Consider the following 19,672-nt stretch of genomic DNA (forward strand, 5'->3'; position numbering starts at 1 on the left):
CGTTGTCACGTGATTCTGCACCTGGTCAGCCTGGGCAAATGGATCCACACTGGAGATGAACAGCTCAGCATCAACAACCGAGAAATCGAATCCTGGCTGTCTCCTCCCCAACTGGAGATAGGAACCATGGTCGCCGCAGAATGGTGTTCCCCTACATCACCTCATATGCAACGTTTCCACATGTTGGAACTTCACACTCTATATGTTGGACCGACTGTATGAGCAGAGGAAACCCATGACTGATTTCTTGATTATGCAGACGGACAGGACTACTCCCAGGTGTAACTTTGACGTTAGACAATGGCAGCTCATATGTGACACCTGCCGTTTGCTCAGGCCCTTTGAGGAGTCCACTTTATTTGTCAGTAACCAGGAATTCTATATAGAACTATGTGGTTTATCTGCCCAAGCGATAGGAGAGGAGCATGGGGGTGATGACGAAGATGATGCAGATCACCCTGACAGATCGCGTCAGTGTTCAGTGGAGATGGAGTCATGGAGTCCCTCCGAGTCCCTAGCGCAAATGGCACAATGTATGCTGAGTTGCTTGCATAGTGAGATCTGCATTATCACCAGAGGAATGACTACTAGCTTTCCACAATGTTAGACCCTCACTACCGGTCCAAAATGGGGGCCTTTTTTACACCTTCTGAGAACGATTCGAGCTGCAACATGCAACCATTTCAGCCAGCAATTAAGGAAAAGATCATGTGACATTATGTAAACATATATGATCTGAGATAGAAGTATCAAAGTTATAAATTTAAAATTGCAGTCAGGGTCCCCTTTTTCTCTGTACTAATCTGCCACTCAGTTCATATTTGTTATGCTTATTTTTGTATTATGTATGTATTCCGGGGCCCATGAATTAAAAGGGTTTTCCAAGTGGTTTACTGATGAGCCTATCGTTAAGACGGGGTATTAGTATCTGATCGGTGGGGTCTGACTCCGGACTACCCCACGATCAGCTGCCTGAAGAGGCTGCAGTGGTCCAGTGAGTTCTGCAGCCTCCTCATAGCTTACACAAGGCCTGTGATGTCATGCAGCCTAGGCGCAGCTCAGTGCCATTCAAGTGCTGCCAGACCATCTGGCAACTCGTCATCACACCTCTTCAAGCTCTCAAAAGAGTCATGTTCTGGGCAGTAATGTATACATCAATGAGCAGCTTTAACTTTTACCAATAGCACTGTCAATAATAATTTTTACAGGGGCATGAACAAAGAAGATCAATAATTCATGGTTTGTTATCTTCTTCATATGCTGCTAATTAATTTTGCAATTCCTTGAAAACAAGCATACCATATCAATACTTGGACAGTGAAATGGGTTTTTAATGGCCAATAACGTTGCACACAACTTTGTATAAATCAGTAGTACAAGCAAAAGAAAAATGCTTAAAGGGAACCTGTCATGTGGATATTTGATTATAATCTAACTAATTATATACAATCATTAACTACTAAAAAGTACCTTAGATGTATTCACTTACTGATGTGACAGATGGTTACCTCATAATATACACACAAAGATGCAGCATGCCGCATGCTAATGAGCTGATTTGAGTCCAGCGTGATGTCATTTAATTCAGAGCTATAGCCACTCTCCTGCCCACCTGCTGCTGATTCATATGGAAAAAAAATGTCAATCAGCAGCAGGTAGGCGGGGAGAGTCAGGAGCTCATAAATATTCATGACTCATCATTATCAGCTGGAGCTTTTCAATACAAGATGTGGGCAGATTGACTGGGTCAATTAAAGAAAGTGACCCAGCATTTTGCTAAGAGAATCAGTCACTTATTTATGTTGCCCTTAGTTAGGACACCATAAAACTGGTGACAGGTTCCCTTTAAGAACTATTTTATTTTTGTTACCTTTAAAAACGCGGCTATCCGCCAAAATGCTTAAATCAGGCTGAGAGCAGGAGAGCGGCTATTGCCAGTTTTAAATATTCATCACATAGCCACCCTTCTGTCACACATAAACGCTGTTATCCAATATGGTGATATACAGTCAGGTCCATAAATATTGGGACATCGACACAATTGTAAAATTTTTGGCTCTATACACCACCAAAATGGATGGGAAATGAAACGAACAAGATGTGCTTAAACTGCAGACTGTCAGCTTTAATTTGAGGGTATTTACATCCAAATCAGGAGAATGGTGTAGGAATTACAACAGTTTGCATATGTGCCTCGCACTTGGTAAGGGACCAAAAGTAGTGGGACAATTGGTTTCTCAGCTTGTTCCATGGCCAGGTGTGTGTTATTCCCTCATTATCCCAATTACAATGAGCAGATAAAAGGTCCAGAGTTCATTTCAAGTGTGCTATTTGCATTTGGAATCTGTTGCTGTCAACTCTCAAGATGAGATCCAAAGAGCTGTCACTATCAGTGAAGCAAGCCATCATTAGGCTGAAAAAAAACACAACAAACCCATCAGAGAGATAGCAAAAACATTAGGCATGGCCAAAACAACTGTTTGGAACATTCTTAAAAAGAAGGAACGCACCGGTGAGCTCAGCAACACCAAAAGACCCGGAAGACCATGGAAAACAACTGTGGTGGATGACCAAAGAATTATTTCCCTGGTGAAGAAAACACCCTTCACAACAGTTGACCAGATCAAGAACACTCTCCAAGAGGTAGGTGTATGTGTGTCAAAGTCAACAATCAAGAGAAGACTTCACCAGAGGGAATACAGAGGGTTCACCACAAGATGTAAACCATTGGTGAGCCTCAAAAACAGGAAGGCCAGATTACAGTTTGCCAAACGACATCTAAAAAAGCCTTCACAGTTCTGGAACAACATCCTATGGACAGATGAGACCAAGATCAACTTGTACCAGAGTGATGGGAAGAGAAGAGTATGGAGAAGGAAAGGAACTGCTCATGATCCAAAGCATACCACCTCATCAGTGAAGCATGGTGGTGGTAGTGTCATGGTGTGGGCATGTATGGCTGCCAATGGAACTGGTTCTCTTGTATTTATTGATGATGTGACTGCTGACAAAAGCAGCAGGATAAATTCTGAAGTGTTTTGGGCAATATTATCTGCTCATATTCAGCCAAATGCTTCAGAACTCATTGGACGGCGCTTCACAGTGCAGATGGACAATGACCCAAAGCATACTGCAAAAGCAACCAAAGAGTTTTTCTAAAGGAAAGAAGTGGAATGTTATGCAATAGCCAAGTCAATCATCTGACCTGAATCCGATTGAGCATGCATTTCACTTTCTGAAGACAAAACTGAAGGGAAAATGCCCCAAGAACAAGCAGCAACTGAAGACAGTGGCAGTAGAGGCCTGACAGAGCATCACCAGGGACAAAACCCCGTCTGGTGATTTCTATGCATTCCAGACTTCAGGCTGTAAATGACTGCAAAGGATTTGCAACCAAGTATTAAAAAGTGAAAGTTTGATTTATGATTATTATTCTGTCCTATTACTTTTGGTCCCTCACCAAGTGGGAGGCACATATGCAAACTGTTATAATTCCTACACCGTTCACCTGATTTGGATGTAAATACCCTCAAATTAAAGCTGACAGTCTGCAGTTAAAGCACATCTTGTTAGTTTCATTCAAATCCATTGTGGTGGTGTATAGAGCCAAAAATGCTAGAATTGTGTCGATGTCCCAATATTTATGGACCTGACTGTATATTACCATCAGTGTGTTGTATTCTTGGATACTATGTATCACCACACAATGTATCTCTCTCCACTTATGACATGGATAGCATATAAATTGTGGGGAGCTATTACGGGATATTTTATTTGGTGAGTGCTATTGTTTCTAGCTCACAAAGCCTCCAGCACCCCTAACCACAAGCCCCAATAACTCCCAATTGCCACTACACTAATTCCACATAAACCCTTGTATGATTCTGCGTCTGCTCGACACATTTATATGCCACCTTGATTTATATTGGCATGTCCTCAGGAGCAGAAAAAACAAAACATAAGGTTAAGTGAGCGCTGCCCGCCCATACACTTGGCGTGCAGCAACACTGTGGACACAAGAAGAACACTGCACGCCTTTGATGGCGGGCGTGCAGCAATGATGATGTGCAGCCTCCGTTGCTGTACTGGCCATAGCGCGGCCACAAAGAGCCGCTGCTTTCATAGATGGAGCCACGTCCACTGGGCAAAGCCAGAGAGGCGGGAAGCGAGTGATTGATGAGGAGTGGTAAGTCCTCTATCCTCCCTGCCTTCTGTACGTGGCGATATGCCCCTGTAAGTATATGTTAACTTACACTGAACAAAAATATAAACGCAACACTTTCGGTTTTTCTCCCATTTTGCATGAACTGAACTCAAAGATCTGAAACATTTTCTACATACACAAAAGACCCATTACTCTCAAATATTGTTCACAAATCTGTCTAAATCTGTGTTCGTGAGCACTTCTCCTTTACCGAGATAATCCATCCCACCTCACAGGTGTGGCATAGTATCCAAGAATACAACACACTGATGGTAAATATACTGTATATATTACCATATTGGATAACAGTGTTTATGTGTGACAGATGGGGTGGCTATATGATGAATATTTAAAACTGACAATAGCCGCTCTCCTGCGCTCAGCCTGATTTAAGCATTTTGGCGGATAGCCGCGTTTTTAAAGGTAATAAAAATAAATTAGTTCTTAAGCGTTTTTCTGTAGTAAGTCATTTTGTTTTGATGGTAACGCAAACTGATGTATCATTTCTGAGTTAATCCCCAATAGTACAAGCAACCATAATAAACCTTGTAATATATCTTATCAAAGACAAATATCAGTTCTTTTGTTATGAGCTGCCCCCCTCCCATTTGCTAAATGCTTTTCTCTTTGAAATTGCACTTGAAGCCATCCAGGATGGACCAGCTCACTGATGTATCTGATTACACATGTAAAAAAAAATATATGGAGATCGGAGGGAAGGAGTGAGCAACAGCTGAGTGAGACAGGACTCCACAAAAGACATCAAAGAGACTGCTGAAGCTAAATAGACACATTCTTTAGAAAAGCATAGTCTGTGAAGTACTCCAGAGCTGTGTCTACTACTTTGATTTGCACTATGGCACCAACTATTTTTTCAGTAATAAAGAAACTTTATTTTACTATAATCAAGCCGGCTTGGTCTTTGGTCTCCACATCAGATTGCACTGCCTGCTTGCCTACTTTGAACCTTCAGGCCTGAACAATGTACTTCCCTACTTTTTTGTAATACTTTTGGCAATCTACCTCTAAAGGTACCCATATATATTAAATATTTAATTCTGTCAAAGTCATTTATCTAATGTGTATGGCAAATGCTTGAGGATAGAATTTGGTGTGTTTGATGTCAACATGCCTGATCCCTAATGGTGCATTCACACTTGCGGCAGATGATTCCAGCAGGCAGTTCCGTCGCCGGAACTGCCTGCCAGATCCGTCAAAACGCATGCAAACTGATGGCATTTGTCAGGCGGATCAGGATCCAGATCCGTATGACAAATGCATTGAAATTCCGGATCCGTCTCTCCGGTGTCATCTGGAAAAACGGATCGAGCATTTATTTTTTTTCACATTTTTTGCGGTCTGAGCATGTGCAGACCGCAATGCTAGATTCGTTTTGCCGGAACACTCGGGCCCGGATCCGGCATTAATGCATGTAAATGGGAAAAATGCATTCCGGCAAGTGTTCCAGAATTTTGGACGGAGATAAAACCATAGCATGCTGCGGTATTATCTCCGTCCTGAAAAGTCAAAAAGACTGAACTGAAGACATCCTGATGCATCCTGAATGGATTGCTCTCCAATCAGAATGCATGGGGATAAAAGTGATCAGTTATTTTCCGGTATTGAGCCCCTAGGACGGAACTCAATGCCGGAAAAGAATAACGCTAGTGTGGAAGTACCCTTATTCCTACATCAAATAAACTGCTGCCAGGTGGTCTTGTAATGGCTTATCCCCCTATCCCTACTGAAAAAACATGCGTGCTCAATTGTGTTGACAGAAATAGCTTTTTTTTAAAAGTGTTTATTTATAGAAAACATTTTAAGATTCCAAACTACACCAAATCCCAAGGGGATACAAAAAACAAAGACAGCAGACAAGTCCGCAATCCTGTACTCATACAAGGATCCCTAACCGGGATATACATCAGAATAAATCAATGACAATGTATTATTAGACAAGTAGGCAGTCCCGTGTTACATCATGGCATATTTACGAGTCCAGGACGAGACACCCATTCAAACACACACACACATACATCCTGGAGTCCCAGAGCCCTGCATCTACAATCAGATAGTGCCCTGCGCACTTAACCACAGGCCCCAAATCTGATCGAACCTATCAGGAGTCCCTCTCGCTGCATAAGTGAGTTTGTACAACTGCAGGTCAGCGTTTATTAGTTGGATCCAGGAACCAAGTGTGAGGTTCTTTGGTGGTTTCCAATTCAAAAGGATTGTTTTCCTCCCAATAGAACAAAAGTAGACGGAGCGACTTCCTTCCATATTTGGTAGGAACTATTTCTGTCACCAAACCCAGCAAACAGACAGTAGGAGAGAGTATCCCCGGGAGCCCCAGCTTTGAGGAGATAAACCCACAAATTTCACTCCAGTACCCCCGCATGACAGGACAAGTCCATACCATATGATATAAAGACCCTCTCGGCTCTCCACACCTGGTACAAGAGGGGTCTGGGAGCTTACGCATATGATGCAGACGCACTGGAGTGAGATAAACCCTGTATATCCACTTAAGTTGAATGAGCTGGTCACGAGAGCTTATTACCGTGTTCTTCCAAACAGAGCTCAGTTCCTCCAGGTGAGACGCCTCCAGATCTGGGATATCAACCCTCCAACGCTCAAAGGAGTGACGGAGCGGAGAGTCCTGGATTTTCATCATTTCAACATAAAATGATAAAATAGGTTCATAAGGTTGTTTCAACTGAGCCACAGACTCAATGGGGCCACACTTCAAACACAGAGATAAAGCTTTAAATTGGGCCTCACAGGCGTGCCTCAGCTGGAGGTACCGATAGAAACATGTATGGGGTAAATTGTATTCTCTGCCAAGACTCTCAAATGAGCAGAAGACCCCATCTACATACAATTGAGTGAGGTACGTCACACCCTTTTGGGGCCAAAATTCATAGTCCGGTAAATGACACAGTTCCTGCAATTGCTTATTGCGCCACAATGGTACATACGGGGACCAAGCGTCACTCCCCTCACTCTCCATGTGCGTCGCCATAAACTGCTTCCAAGTCATCACCATTGCTTCAGTGTAATGCAAGGCTGAGGTCGCCCCCCCCCCCCCCCGATATACCAAGTTAGCCAATGCCTCATAAGAGCCCACCAGAGCCGCCTCAAATACCACTGCAGGATTATTAGTATCCACCCTAATCCACCAGGAGGCATACACTAACTGGGCAGCAATATAGTACAAATGCATGTCTGGTAGTCTTAAACCTCCCTGATTATACAGGGCTTTCAGAGATTTCCTAGCAATGCGAGGGGACTGATGTTTCCACAGAAAAGGGGACAAAATCTTATCCAGGGAATCAAAATGGGTATGGGGGATCTTTGTAGGAGCTGCTCTGTATAAATATAGAAGTTTCGGCAACAAAACCATTTTTATCATATTTGTTCTACCTATCAATGTCAGTGGCAAATTTTCCCAAGCCTCCAGTTTACGAGTAATATACTCCATAGTGGGGACTACATTGAGCCGATAGAACTGTTTGGGATCTCTGTGCACCTTGATCCCCAAATAGACAAAACATTCAACTACTTTCAGACGTGACAGGGGTGTTATATCTGAGGGATCCATCTCATCTATTAAACAGAGACTAGATTTACTCCAATTAACTCTGAGGCCTGAGTATGTCCCAAAGCCATCTATGATATCCAAAAGAGCCTCCAGGGAGGGACCCGCATCAGCTAAATACACTAGCAGGTCATCAGCGTAAAGCGAAATCTTTTCCTGTATTCCAGCTATAGACCATCCCTGTATCAAACCCGATCTATTGACTAATTGGGTAAGTGGTTCCATTACTAGGGCAAATAACATAGGTGATAAGGGACACCCCTGTCTAGTACCACTATGAAGGGCAAAGGGACGCGACAAGTATCCATTTACCCTAACCCTTGCTATGGGAGCTTGGTATTGTAATTGTACCCACCTTATGAAGGATTGGGGGAAGCCCAGACACAGTAATGTCTCCCACATAAAATTCCACTCAACCGAGTCGAAAGCCTTTTCATTATCGAGAGACGCGATCACTCGGGAACCTGCGTTATCATGTGAGACCTGTAAATTGGTAAATAATCTTCTAAGATTAATATCAGTGGTCTTACCCGGCATGAAACCAGATTGATCAGGATCAATCACTGACAAAGCGAGAAGTTTAGCTAGGATTTTTGCAGCTACGTTTAAAAGGGAGATTGGTCTATAGGAGCTGCACTGGTCCGGAGGTTTCCCTGGTTTATGGATTACCACAATAGTCGCCTCCATGAATGTTGGGGGCAATCTATTGCACTCAAAGGCGTAGTTAAAGAGTTTTAACAACCGCGCACTTTGTTTGTCTATATCCGTCTTATACCATTCTAACGGCAAACCATCCGGACCAGAAGATTTCCCCACCATCATGCTTTCTATTGCCGCCCTAACCTCCCCCACCTCAACGGGAGCATCCAGAAAAGATCTGTCCGAGTGTGAAAGTGGCGTAAGCTGGACGTTCTTCAGAAGCCCCTGAATATCACTAGCTGCATAGGGCGTTTTAGAGGTATATAAATCAGAATAAAAACAGGCAAATTGAGTATAAATATCCCCTGGTTGGGAAAACGAAGTTCCTTCCGCATTAGCAATAAGGGAGACCACTGTCTGAGGATTTTCTGTTTTCGCTAAATAAGCCAAGGCCCTCCTATTTTTGTCCCCTTCTGAGAACACCACTTGTTTCTGAAACAATAGCTTCTTCTGAGTATATTCTAACAGATGAAGGTGATATCTCCTCTGGGCCTCGTCCCACTCACCTCTGGTCTCTGTGCTAGGACTCTGAGTGTACTCGTGTTCTTTGTTAGCTATCTCTACTTCTAGTTTGGCCTAGTACTCACTAATTCTTTCCTATGTGAGGCAATGGCGTGTATAAATGTGCCGCGCTGCAGACAGAAATAGCTTTACTCTGTGTGTGCCCTCCTTAAGCCATTGTTGGGGACCCGCTGTTGAAGTCAATATGATGGGAAGAAAAATGTACGTTTTAGAGAAAAGAAGCTTCAAACTATATGGCTAAAAGTATGTGGACACCATCCTAATGATTGAGTTCAGATGTTTTAGCCACACAGATTGCAAATGAATCCATAAAATCAAGCACACAGCTATTCGGTCTCCATAAACAAATATTGGTAGTATTATGGGTTGTACTGAAGAGCTCAGTTACTAAGTGGCTTTGTCAAGGAGGCCATTTTTGCCACAAGTTAGGCTACTTTCACACTAGTGTTCGGAGCGGGTCCGTCTGGTGTTTCATCAGACGGATCCGCTCCTATAATGCAGACGTTTGCATCCGTTCAGAACGGATCCGTCTGCATTATAACTTAGAAAAATTTCTAAGTGTGAAAGTAGCCTGAGCGGATCCGTCCAGACTTTACATTGAAAGTCAATGGGGGCGGATCCGTTTGAAGATTGAGCCATATAGTGCCATCTTCAAACAGATCCGTCCCCATTGACTTACATTGTAAGTCTGGACGGATCCGCTCGCCTCCGCACGGCCAGGCGGACACCCGAACGCTGCAAGCAGCGTTCAGGTGTCCGCTCACTGAGCGGAGCGGAGGCTGAACGCTGGCAGACTGATGCATTCTCAGTGGATCCGCCTCCACTGAGAATGCATTAGGGCCGGACGGCTGCGTTCGGTGCCGCTTGTGAGCCCCTTCAAACGGAGCTCACGAGCGGACACCTGAACGCAGGTGTGAAAGTAGCCTTAGTTTGTGAACTTTCTTATCTAGTAGATCTGCCCAGTGATTTCTAACTGCTATTAATGTGAACTAGACACTTCTAGGAGTAACAACAGCTCAGCCAGACATGATCCAGTAGACCTTGCTAACTTATAGAGCGGGGCAAACAAATACTGACTTACAATGTTTAGAAAACGGATCCATACCCTTTGAACTTTTCCGCATCTTTTCACGTTACACTCACAAACTTAAATGTATTTTATTGGGATTTTATGTCATAGGCCAACATAAAGTAGCATGTATGTGTGAAGTGAAAAGAAAATGATGCATGGTTTTCAGAATTTTTAATAAAAATTTTTGGAAAGTGTGGCCCCCTGTACTCTGATACCCCTAAATAAAATCCAGTGTGACAAATTGCCTACAGGCGGCACCTAATTAGTAAACAGAGTCCACCTGTGTGTAATTTATTCTCAGTATAAATACAGCTGTTCTGTGAAGGCTTCTGAGGTTTGTTAGAGAATATTAGCGATCAAACTGCATCAAGAAAACCAAGGAACACACCAGACAGGTCAGGAATATAGCACAACTGCAAACCTACCAAGTCATGGCCGTCTACATGGCCTTTACATAACTTCGGCGCATCCAGCACCAATCTAAATGTAAGTCAGCTTCCTTGCTGTCTTACATTTTGACCATTCTCTGCGCTTAAAACAGTCATAGAAAATTATGAATGAGACAATTCTTACAGGTGACATAGCTGCACAGGTAATTCATAAACCAAGGTGTGCCTTTAAAGCAATCTTCCTTACACTGCACTTCTCTAGCTGACTTTGACATAAGCATCCATATATGGAGTGCAACACTTTCTCTCTGCAACGCAACCTCAGGGTGGACCCTAAATGTCAGTCTATGCTCCACATCTTTTTTGAACAGGTTGCTGTACTTACAGTACACTTTCACAATGTCCTCTGCAGGATGTGGATATTCTTTTATGCATATGACCAATCTGCTCCAATGTATGTTCAGGCACTGGAAGAAAACCCCTAGACAAATATGCTGTAGAGCTAATAGGTCCTCTTTAGACAACTTAACACTACAGAGCTTCTACTCTGCACCTTTTTCTTTCTTCTGGCCTGCTTTTCCAGGTAACTTTCTTTCTGATCTTGCCCTGGTGGGGTACCTAGGTCCAGGGGTGGCTTGTGTGTCAGCCCTATATTTTGCATCTGCTGTCTTTTCTGTCCAGACACTAACTCACACTTAGACTCTATTCAGTTTGCATCACAGAACATGCCATTTGTTGGGCTGTTTCACATAACAGTGGAAAAGTACCATCTTGGCTATGCTAGCCTTTGTATGCTTTGTCCTGGAACTGATGATCTTCCCAATATTTTCACTATACAGAGGATTTTTTTGTGTTCAGTTTATCAGAACAAAACCATTGTTAATGTTTGTAATCAAGGGTCAAAAAGATATGCTCTAGAGATACATGCTGTGAACTTAACCATGTGCACTGGTATTGTAACCTGAATTGGGGGTTACACTTAAGGTGAAAAGTTTTTAAATAATCTAAAAACTGAAGCTGTACTAATGGTAGGGACACATGTTGTTGCATCTGTGTGTGGCTGAAACCCCACACACGCGGTGGTCAATGGCTGCACAATTTTGCACACAAAACTGAAGTATTGTCAATAAGATTGTGCACCCATTGACCACACCATGTGATCGGGATTTCAATGCATTCCCTATCCTTAAAAGGGTTGTCTCACTTCAGCACATGACGCTTATCATGTACAGAAAGTTAATACAAGGCGCTTATTAATGTATTGTGATTGTCCATATTGCTAGATTCATTTTTCCATCACATTATACATTGCTCATTTTCATGGTTACGACCACCCTGCAATCCAGCAGCTGTGGCCGTGTTTGCACACTATAGCAGAAAATGCTCTCTGGAGGCCGGGACTGTGGAAATTCACATAGACATGCATGTGAAGCAGATCCTGTCCCAGCCATCTAATATCTGCACTGCAGCGGTGACCTTAACCCCTGTAAACGAGCAGTGTATAATGTCATGGAAAAATAAATCAAGCCAGCAAGGGAAACAATATGGACAATCACAATGCATTAGTAAGTGCCTTGTATTAACTCTGTTTACATGATAAGGCTACATTCAGACGACCGTAAGTGTTTTGCGGCATACGGTAACCAGCCGCGTGTCTTGTGCATTTTTTGGGGCTGCCGAACAGAGCTACGGATGCAGACACTACATGGTGCACTGATTTACCATTTAGCATGCTGATTGATGCTCCTTCAGCTGCATTTACATGAAACCGTCTTTGGCACTGTAGATTGATAATGCAATTATGCATTAAATCATGTAAATACAGTTTCATTATTGTTGGCATCATAGTCAATGATTTTTAATACTGCAAAATGCTTGTTTGTCGGGTGATTGGCAGAAATGATTGATGAACAAACTTTTGTATGTATGTTCATTCCTGATCATCGGCCCGTGTAAAAGATCCCTTCGTTATGCAGTGACTGCTTTGACGTCGCAGTAGAAAAATTGAGAGCTGGGACAATGATCAGGTGAATGAACATTCCTCTGACCGTTCATTCCCAATCATTACCACATGTAAACATGCCCAGTGATCGGCCGACAAGTAAATTCCCTTCAAAAGAAATGTGGCACCAAAATTTTATTGACCAGTTGAAACCATATAGTAAAACATTCTTTTTTTCTAATCTGTTTTTATTTTCTGAATGCTGATTTATTTGTTCTATTGTCTGAACATGATTATGGGGGCTGCCATCTTGTCTGAGCTGTCCTTAACAGCATCTAGAACGCATTAAGGAAAATTGCTTTTCGGCAGCCATAAACACAATGGACTGAAGGGGACCTCATTGACTTGGAGAGATTTTGGGAGATTTTCCTAGTTATGCTGTGTGACCTGTGCAGATGTCAGAAGGGAGTACAAAAGCTGTAATATCACCTATTGTGAATGGTGGATCCTGTCTTATCTATACACAAAGGTGATATCATTATGGGCAGAATTAGAATGACAGATAAGCAGGTAACTGCAATAGTGATCTGTACAGACCACAGAGTGGCATCTATTATTAGGCTTTGTGGCTGGTGCGAAAACTGCAGGATTTTATGTTTTTTGTTTAAATATAGATACTGAAATGTAAAATTAAAAATAACATCATCAAAAATAAAAAATATGTTAAAGGGGTTCTGCACTTTCATTTAACTGATGATCTATCCTCTGGATAGATCATCAGCTTCTGATTGGCGGGGGTCCGACACCCGGGACCCCCGCCGATCAGCTGTTTGAGAAGGCAGAGCGCTCCAGCAGCGCCACAGCCTTCTCACTGTTTACCGCCGGCCCAGTGACGTCACGACTAGTATCTACTAGCGTGGGCGGGGATAAGCTCTGTTCACTTGAACGGAGCTTAGCCCCGCCCACGCTAGTGAATACTAGTTGTGACGTCAGTGGGCCGGCGGTAAACAGTGAGAAGGCCGCGGTCCTGCTGGAGAGCAGAGCGCCGCTGCCCTCTCAAACAGCCGATCAGCGGGGGTCCCGTGTGTCGGACCCCCGCTGATCAGAAGCTGATGATCTATCCAGAGGATAGATCATCAGTTAAAGGAAAGCGTAGAACCCCTTTAAGCATAAAAACATGACTTAATAGGTCATTTTTTTTATGACACATTTATTTTTTGATGATAAAGTGAAAACAGATTGTTTGAAATCTTTGCCTATTTATTGAAAAGGAAAAACTAAAATGTTGCACTGATAGAAATATCCAAACCTTTTACTCAGGACTTAGTTGAAGCACCTTTGGCAGAGATTACAGCCTTCAGTCTTTAAGACTCTCTGGAAATTAGATTAGGGAGTCCTAACCTTCCACAGGTTGAATGCTGAATCATCATCACAATGATAATCTTGAACCTCTCTTTTTTGGTCAGATGAAAGAGTTCATTTTCGCGTGCATGCGTGCATCTCATTCACTTTATAACATGCTCATTCATTAAGGAATTTCAGGTTTTGATATTTTGCAGCCAAAGATCAAACTGGATCTCACAGTGCTATAATGATGTCATATGCAAAGAGACTGATAGTATGGACTTAAAGGGGTATACCCATCACATACAATGGGCGCATATCGCTAGGATATGCCCCCATTGTCTAATAGGTGCAGGTCCCAGAGGTGGGACCCGCACCTACAAGGAGAACGGAGCGGGGAGAGCTGTGGCTGGAGGACCCCAGGTTTCCCGGGTCCAACCACCACCAAGCGCTGCTCCCCGCTGCTCCCATACAAGTGAATGGGAGGGCACCGCACACGTGTGCCCCTGCTCCCATTAATTTCTATGGGGCAGATGGAAATAGGAGGTGAACATGGCCATTTGCCAAATCTGTGGGCAGAAGGTGAAGTGTGGTCAGAGTGCCAATGTTGGCGCCACGACCCTGCATTAACATATGCAGCGTCACCATAAAGTGGCCTGGGAGAACCATGGCTCCGATGTGGTGGTCCAGCCTGCCGCAGCAACCACTGCATCACCCAGTGGCACGCACCTGATTTCAGGCACTCAAGGCTCCACCACCTCAGCCGAAGGGAGCTGTCTGTCCTTCCCATCATCTGCTGGTCCTGATGCTCCTGCTCCTCCGCGTCAGTCATTCCATCAGCAATTAATCACCAAAGCCCTTGCCAAAAGACAACAGTATGCGTGCACTCATCCAACGGCGCAGAAGCTGAACGTGCTCCTGGCCAAGTTGCTGGGCTGCAGTCCCTGCCTTTCCAAGTGGTGGACTCTGCACCTTTCAGAGAACTGATGGCTTGTGCCAAGCCGGGGTGGAGAGTCCCAAGCCGTCATTTCTTAGCAAAAAAGGCAGTACCAGCCCTGCACACATATGTAGAACAGAAGGTGGGCCAGTGCTTGAACCTGTCGGTATCTGCCAAAGTGCACGGCAGCGCCGACGTAAGGAGCTATAACTACGGGAAAGGACAATATATGTCCTTTACGGTCCACTGGGTAAATGTGGTTCCTACCCAGCCACACCAGCAACTTGGTCAGGTGACGCCACTTCCGCCTCCACGTTCTCATGCCGTTGGTCCTGTGACAATGTCTGCCTCCTCATCCTCCACCGTGTCCTCAGCCTCCACTGCAGGGACAATTCACAGTGCCCCTCCAGCATACCACATGTGCAGGTGTCACGCTGTTCTACGCCTTGTTTGCCTGGGCAAACGGAGTCACACAGGGGAGGAACTTCTCCGCGTCCTTAATCAAGAAATCGAATCCTGGCTTGCTCTGCAACAACTCAAAATCAGAACCATGGTAACCTGAAATAGGAAGAACATGGTGCTGGCGCTGCGTCAAGGAGGGCTGAGCCATGGCGAATGTGTTCAATCTGGTTGTCAAGCGGTTCCTGAAGTCTTTTGCAAGACATCCTAAAAATGGCCAGGAAACTTTGCATGCACTTTAGCCACTCGTACACTGCAAAAGCACACCCTCCTTGAGCTGCAGCGGCAGAACGGCATCCCCCAACATAGGCTGATATGCAACGTTTCCACTCGTTGGAATTCCACCCTCCATATGTTGGACCGACTATACGAACAGAGAAAGGCCATAAACGGTTTATTGATGATATGGGGAGACAGAGGTACTCCCCTGTGTAACTTCGATGTTAGCCAGTGGCAGCTCATGCGTGACACTTGCCGTTTGCCACGTTATTTGTCAGTCGCCAAGACTACGGGATGAACAACGTCATTCCACTGCTTTATATCCTGGAACAGATGCTGGTAAATCTGGCTGGTCAGGGGACTGAAGACGTGGCGCCTATATCTCATGGCCACATAAGCCCTGTGGGGGCTGAACTGGAGGAGGAGGACATTGGAGCACAAGCTAAATGGGTGGTTTTTCTACACAGGTGACTGGAGAGGATGATCAGGAGCAGCCGGAGGAGCAAGAGGGAGATGAGAAAGACGAGGTAGATGACTCCGGCACACTGTGGCAGTATGCAGTGCAGATGGAGGCAAGGATTCCCTCCGAGTCACTTGCGCAAATGGCCCACTGCATGCTCACTTGCTTGGGTAGTGACAGCCGAATTGTCACCATTCGGCAGAGGGATGATTTCTGGCGCTCCACCTTGTTTGACCCTCACTACTGGTCCAAAATGGGAGCCTTTTTTACACCAGCTGAGAGGGAGGACAAACTGAACTACTATAAAGACATCCTATTTAGTCAGTTGGCCGCTGCCTATGTGAGCCATCACCCATCCTCTCGCAGGTATGTCCAAGGGCGCCCTCTGCGCTCACGTTCCACTGCCATGGCTGCTGTGGCGGGGTGGGGGGTAGGAGCAGTACCAGCTCCATCAGCAGAAGCTTGACTCTAGAGTCGCTGATGAGCAGCTTTCTTCACCCACCTAGTGAAGAAACTACTCACCAGCAGCTAGACCTGGAGCAGAACCTGAACCAACAGGTGGTGGCATACTTGGAAAGCAACCTGTCACCCCACATTGAAGATCCGCTGGACTACTGGGCACCCAAACTGGATTTGTGGTCGCAACTGGCAGAGTTTGCCCTGGAAAAGCTGTCCTGCCCAGCCAGTAGTGTGACATCAGAGCGGGTGTTTAGTGTGGCGGGGACCATATTTACCCCAAGGAGAACTCGCCTGTCCAGCAAAAATGGGGAGAGACTGACCTTTGTCAAGATGAATCAGGCGTGGATCAGCAAGGATTTTCAAATACCAATGCCTGATGTATCAGATTCGATCATCCATGGTGCCACACTAACAATTTGACAAAAGAGACCGGTTTCTTCTGGCTACCTGCCTCAGCTACTATTCTGATGCTGCCACTCGCCTGATGCCACACATCTGATGCCAAGCGCTCCTTCTTACACCCACAATCGTCAGCAAGTACTGTTATTGCCAACCACCTCCCCACTCTTTCACCGGGTCACTCTGTGGTCTCCTGATCCTGCTGCCACCTCACAACTCAGGTATCCTCATGCTGCTGCTGCCACCTCCTCACTCTGTCATTGGGCCACTCTGTGGCCTCCTAATGCTGCTGCTGCTGCCACCTCCACGCTCTGTCATTGTGCCACTCTGTGGCCTCCTCATGCTGCTGCTGCTGCCGCCACCTCCGCACTGTGTCATTGGGCCACTCTGTGAACTTCTTATGCTGTTCCCACCCTTCCCACTTCATGACTGGGCCACTATTTTGCCTTTTTGGCCTGGTTGACATCATCATTTATTTGACCCTTCTTCTGATCTGTCAGAAGGAATGAAAAATTAGACGCAAAATGGATCCTGTCTATGTAGCAGCTGTAAGGCCTGTATGGTCCCATCAGAATTGGTTTATGATTTGGTAGCCAAAAGCAGGAGTGGGTACAAAACACATATGCAAATTCCATTTACCTGCCATTTCTGTTTTGGATCCACTCCTGTTTTTTTGGCTTTGCAATACTGATGGATTACTGACCAAATGCTGACCGAGTGAAGGTGGATGCTCAACAGACAGGATCCGTTTTTTGGGGGTTATTGTTCTGACGGATCAGAGGAGGGGAAAAATAATCAGTGACGTCAACACAAACTTACTGCTGACACCCTCTCCACTCTGTCGGGGGGGGGGCTCTACTTGTATAAGAGTTTAATAGAACAGGTTCTGTAGACATCTATATGGAATCAGCTGACGACAGGGTAAAAGGAGTGCGCTTCTTCTTGACGCTAACATCGACCTGTAAGGCTGAGTTCACACTTCAGTTATTTGGTCATTTTGGCCCTGTAACTGCCCAAATAAGTGAAGTGTGCATTGATTCTAAGAGCGACTCCTGTCATCTGCGTGTCATACTGACTCACAGTATTGTTTCACTACCACAGCAGACTCTCTATGCATGTTACTGCAAGGCACAGTGTTCTACACCACTATGCAGGCTCTCTGCAGCCAGGAAATAGCTGTTTTATAACTCGATTCGCCACTAATACATTTTAATAGAATATTTTCGTAAAATTCCGTGAACCGGCTGAATCGGATTTTTGAGAAATTCGCTCATCTCTAGAAATGGCATCCTCACTCATTTCCTCCAGAGGATCACATGTTGAGAAAAAAATAAGGCCTTGGTTGGTTGCTTCCTCCTTGACATTTTTCTTTTTACACAAAATGTAGTTAGATCAAGATAATAAAAAAAAGAGTACAATGTTTAGTCTGAAGGCATCTAAAATGCAGTAATGCATGGCTCCTTAGAGGTAAGTGATGTGTTACCCCTTTAAGAGAGTCAAACAGCTAATCAGCATCACAGCACTGTATGAACAATGCAACACACTTGGCCAGTGGCAATATGTCCAGAGAAAGGACTGACCCTAAGTGTTGCAGCACTAGGATGAGCCCCTCTACTTACAAGGAAGCCAGTGGAGCCACAGGCAAGCAACAGATGGCTGGCAGGACATACTGCATCCACTGCTGTTTCTGAAGTGGTGACACTGTATGCCACACTTTTCAAGTAGCTGTAGGGAAACCTCCCATGGCTCAATTGAGGGAGTAATGGGCTTATTAGTTGTTGCAGGCACCATCAGAGGTACTGCTGGGAGCTGGGTGGCCATAAAAAAACGAGTAGACAAGAGACCCCTCTACATAATCAGAAGGTCCAAGGAATGCTGAGAGACCCAGTTTAGAGCAGATGTACCTGGCTAAATCAGTGGATGGCTTAGATTAATGTCTGCCTGATGGAGCTGAGTAGAGGCACATTCCGGTGTGTTCAAGCTTCAGGTCACACATCGGCAACAAGAGCTTTTGCCATTTTTCAAAATGCTAGAAGCATTTCACTAAAATGAGAGACTTTCTTGAAAGTGAAGTTTAGTCAATTTAGAAAATGATAATAAGCTAATAAATTGTATCTTGGTTTGTGGATAACTCCACCAATAATATATTTGGATATGTGCTACAATATCCATTAAAATACAGGCCAACGTCCTTCACTGATTACTATAAGATATTGAATAAAGATAAGAATATAGAAGGGAGAAAATTAAGGATGCTTGAAAAACTAACAGGATAATTGTGTTTTTAGGATCATTCCGAAGAAACGAAAAATAAACCCAGAAAAATAAGCATAATTCTGGATGGAATCTGAAATTGATATTTCGGGGTACTGCCATCATCCAGTGGACACAGGAATTTCGCTCTTAGATAGCCAGCAATTTGTTGGTAAGTTTTAACTAATATCTATAAGTGAAGCATTTTTGTGAATATTTAAGGGCTCAGGCCAATGCAGATTGTAGTGTTTACAGAGCTGCAATGACAGTAAAGCAGGAGTGCCAGCAATGGGACAACCAGTCAATATATTGAGAATATACCACAGTCATGGAGTGTAACACAGTGCAATATGACTACAAGTTACTACTGTGTACCTGCACAGACCAAAAATAATTTGCTTTAATTGATTAAACTTGCAATGACATGTGAACTGATATGTAACTTTTGGATAAAACAGTCTAGATAGCAAAGCTCTGGATAAGTTATCCAAAACATCAATGAAGATTTCTGAATTCTGGTCATTTAATAAGCTTCAATAAGCAAGTAGTTTTTTTCTCACTCCAATGACCTTTTTTGACATATAGGATATACTGTACACACGGACATTAAAGGAGTTGTTAACTCATTAACATGTTTGACCAAAAGCTCTGAACGTTCATAAATACCAGGGTAGTACTCACAGATCCCCAGCTGCCCTCATGTCATCCCTTCCCAG

General features: G+C 44.3%; 1 protein-coding gene across 2 annotated transcripts in view; it reads left to right on the forward strand.

Moving 5' to 3' along the window:
* Nucleotides 1-19,672, forward strand: part of NR1H4 (nuclear receptor subfamily 1 group H member 4) — a 146,652-nt gene that overhangs the window by 18,322 nt on the left and 108,658 nt on the right. The window contains exon 2 of one of the 2 annotated variants that reach the window (XM_040407166.1): nucleotides 18,992-19,128. The exons of the other annotated variant lie outside the window; for it this stretch is intronic. Coding sequence (XP_040263100.1) covers nucleotides 19,044-19,128 — 85 coding nt within the window. The 5' untranslated portion in view covers nucleotides 18,992-19,043. The remainder of the gene's footprint in view (nucleotides 1-18,991; nucleotides 19,129-19,672) is intronic. 2 annotated transcript variants of the gene reach the window in all.

The sequence above is a fragment of the Bufo bufo genome, chromosome 1 (assembly GCF_905171765.1).
Source record: "Bufo bufo chromosome 1, aBufBuf1.1, whole genome shotgun sequence".
Taxonomy (NCBI): domain Eukaryota; kingdom Metazoa; phylum Chordata; class Amphibia; order Anura; family Bufonidae; genus Bufo; species Bufo bufo.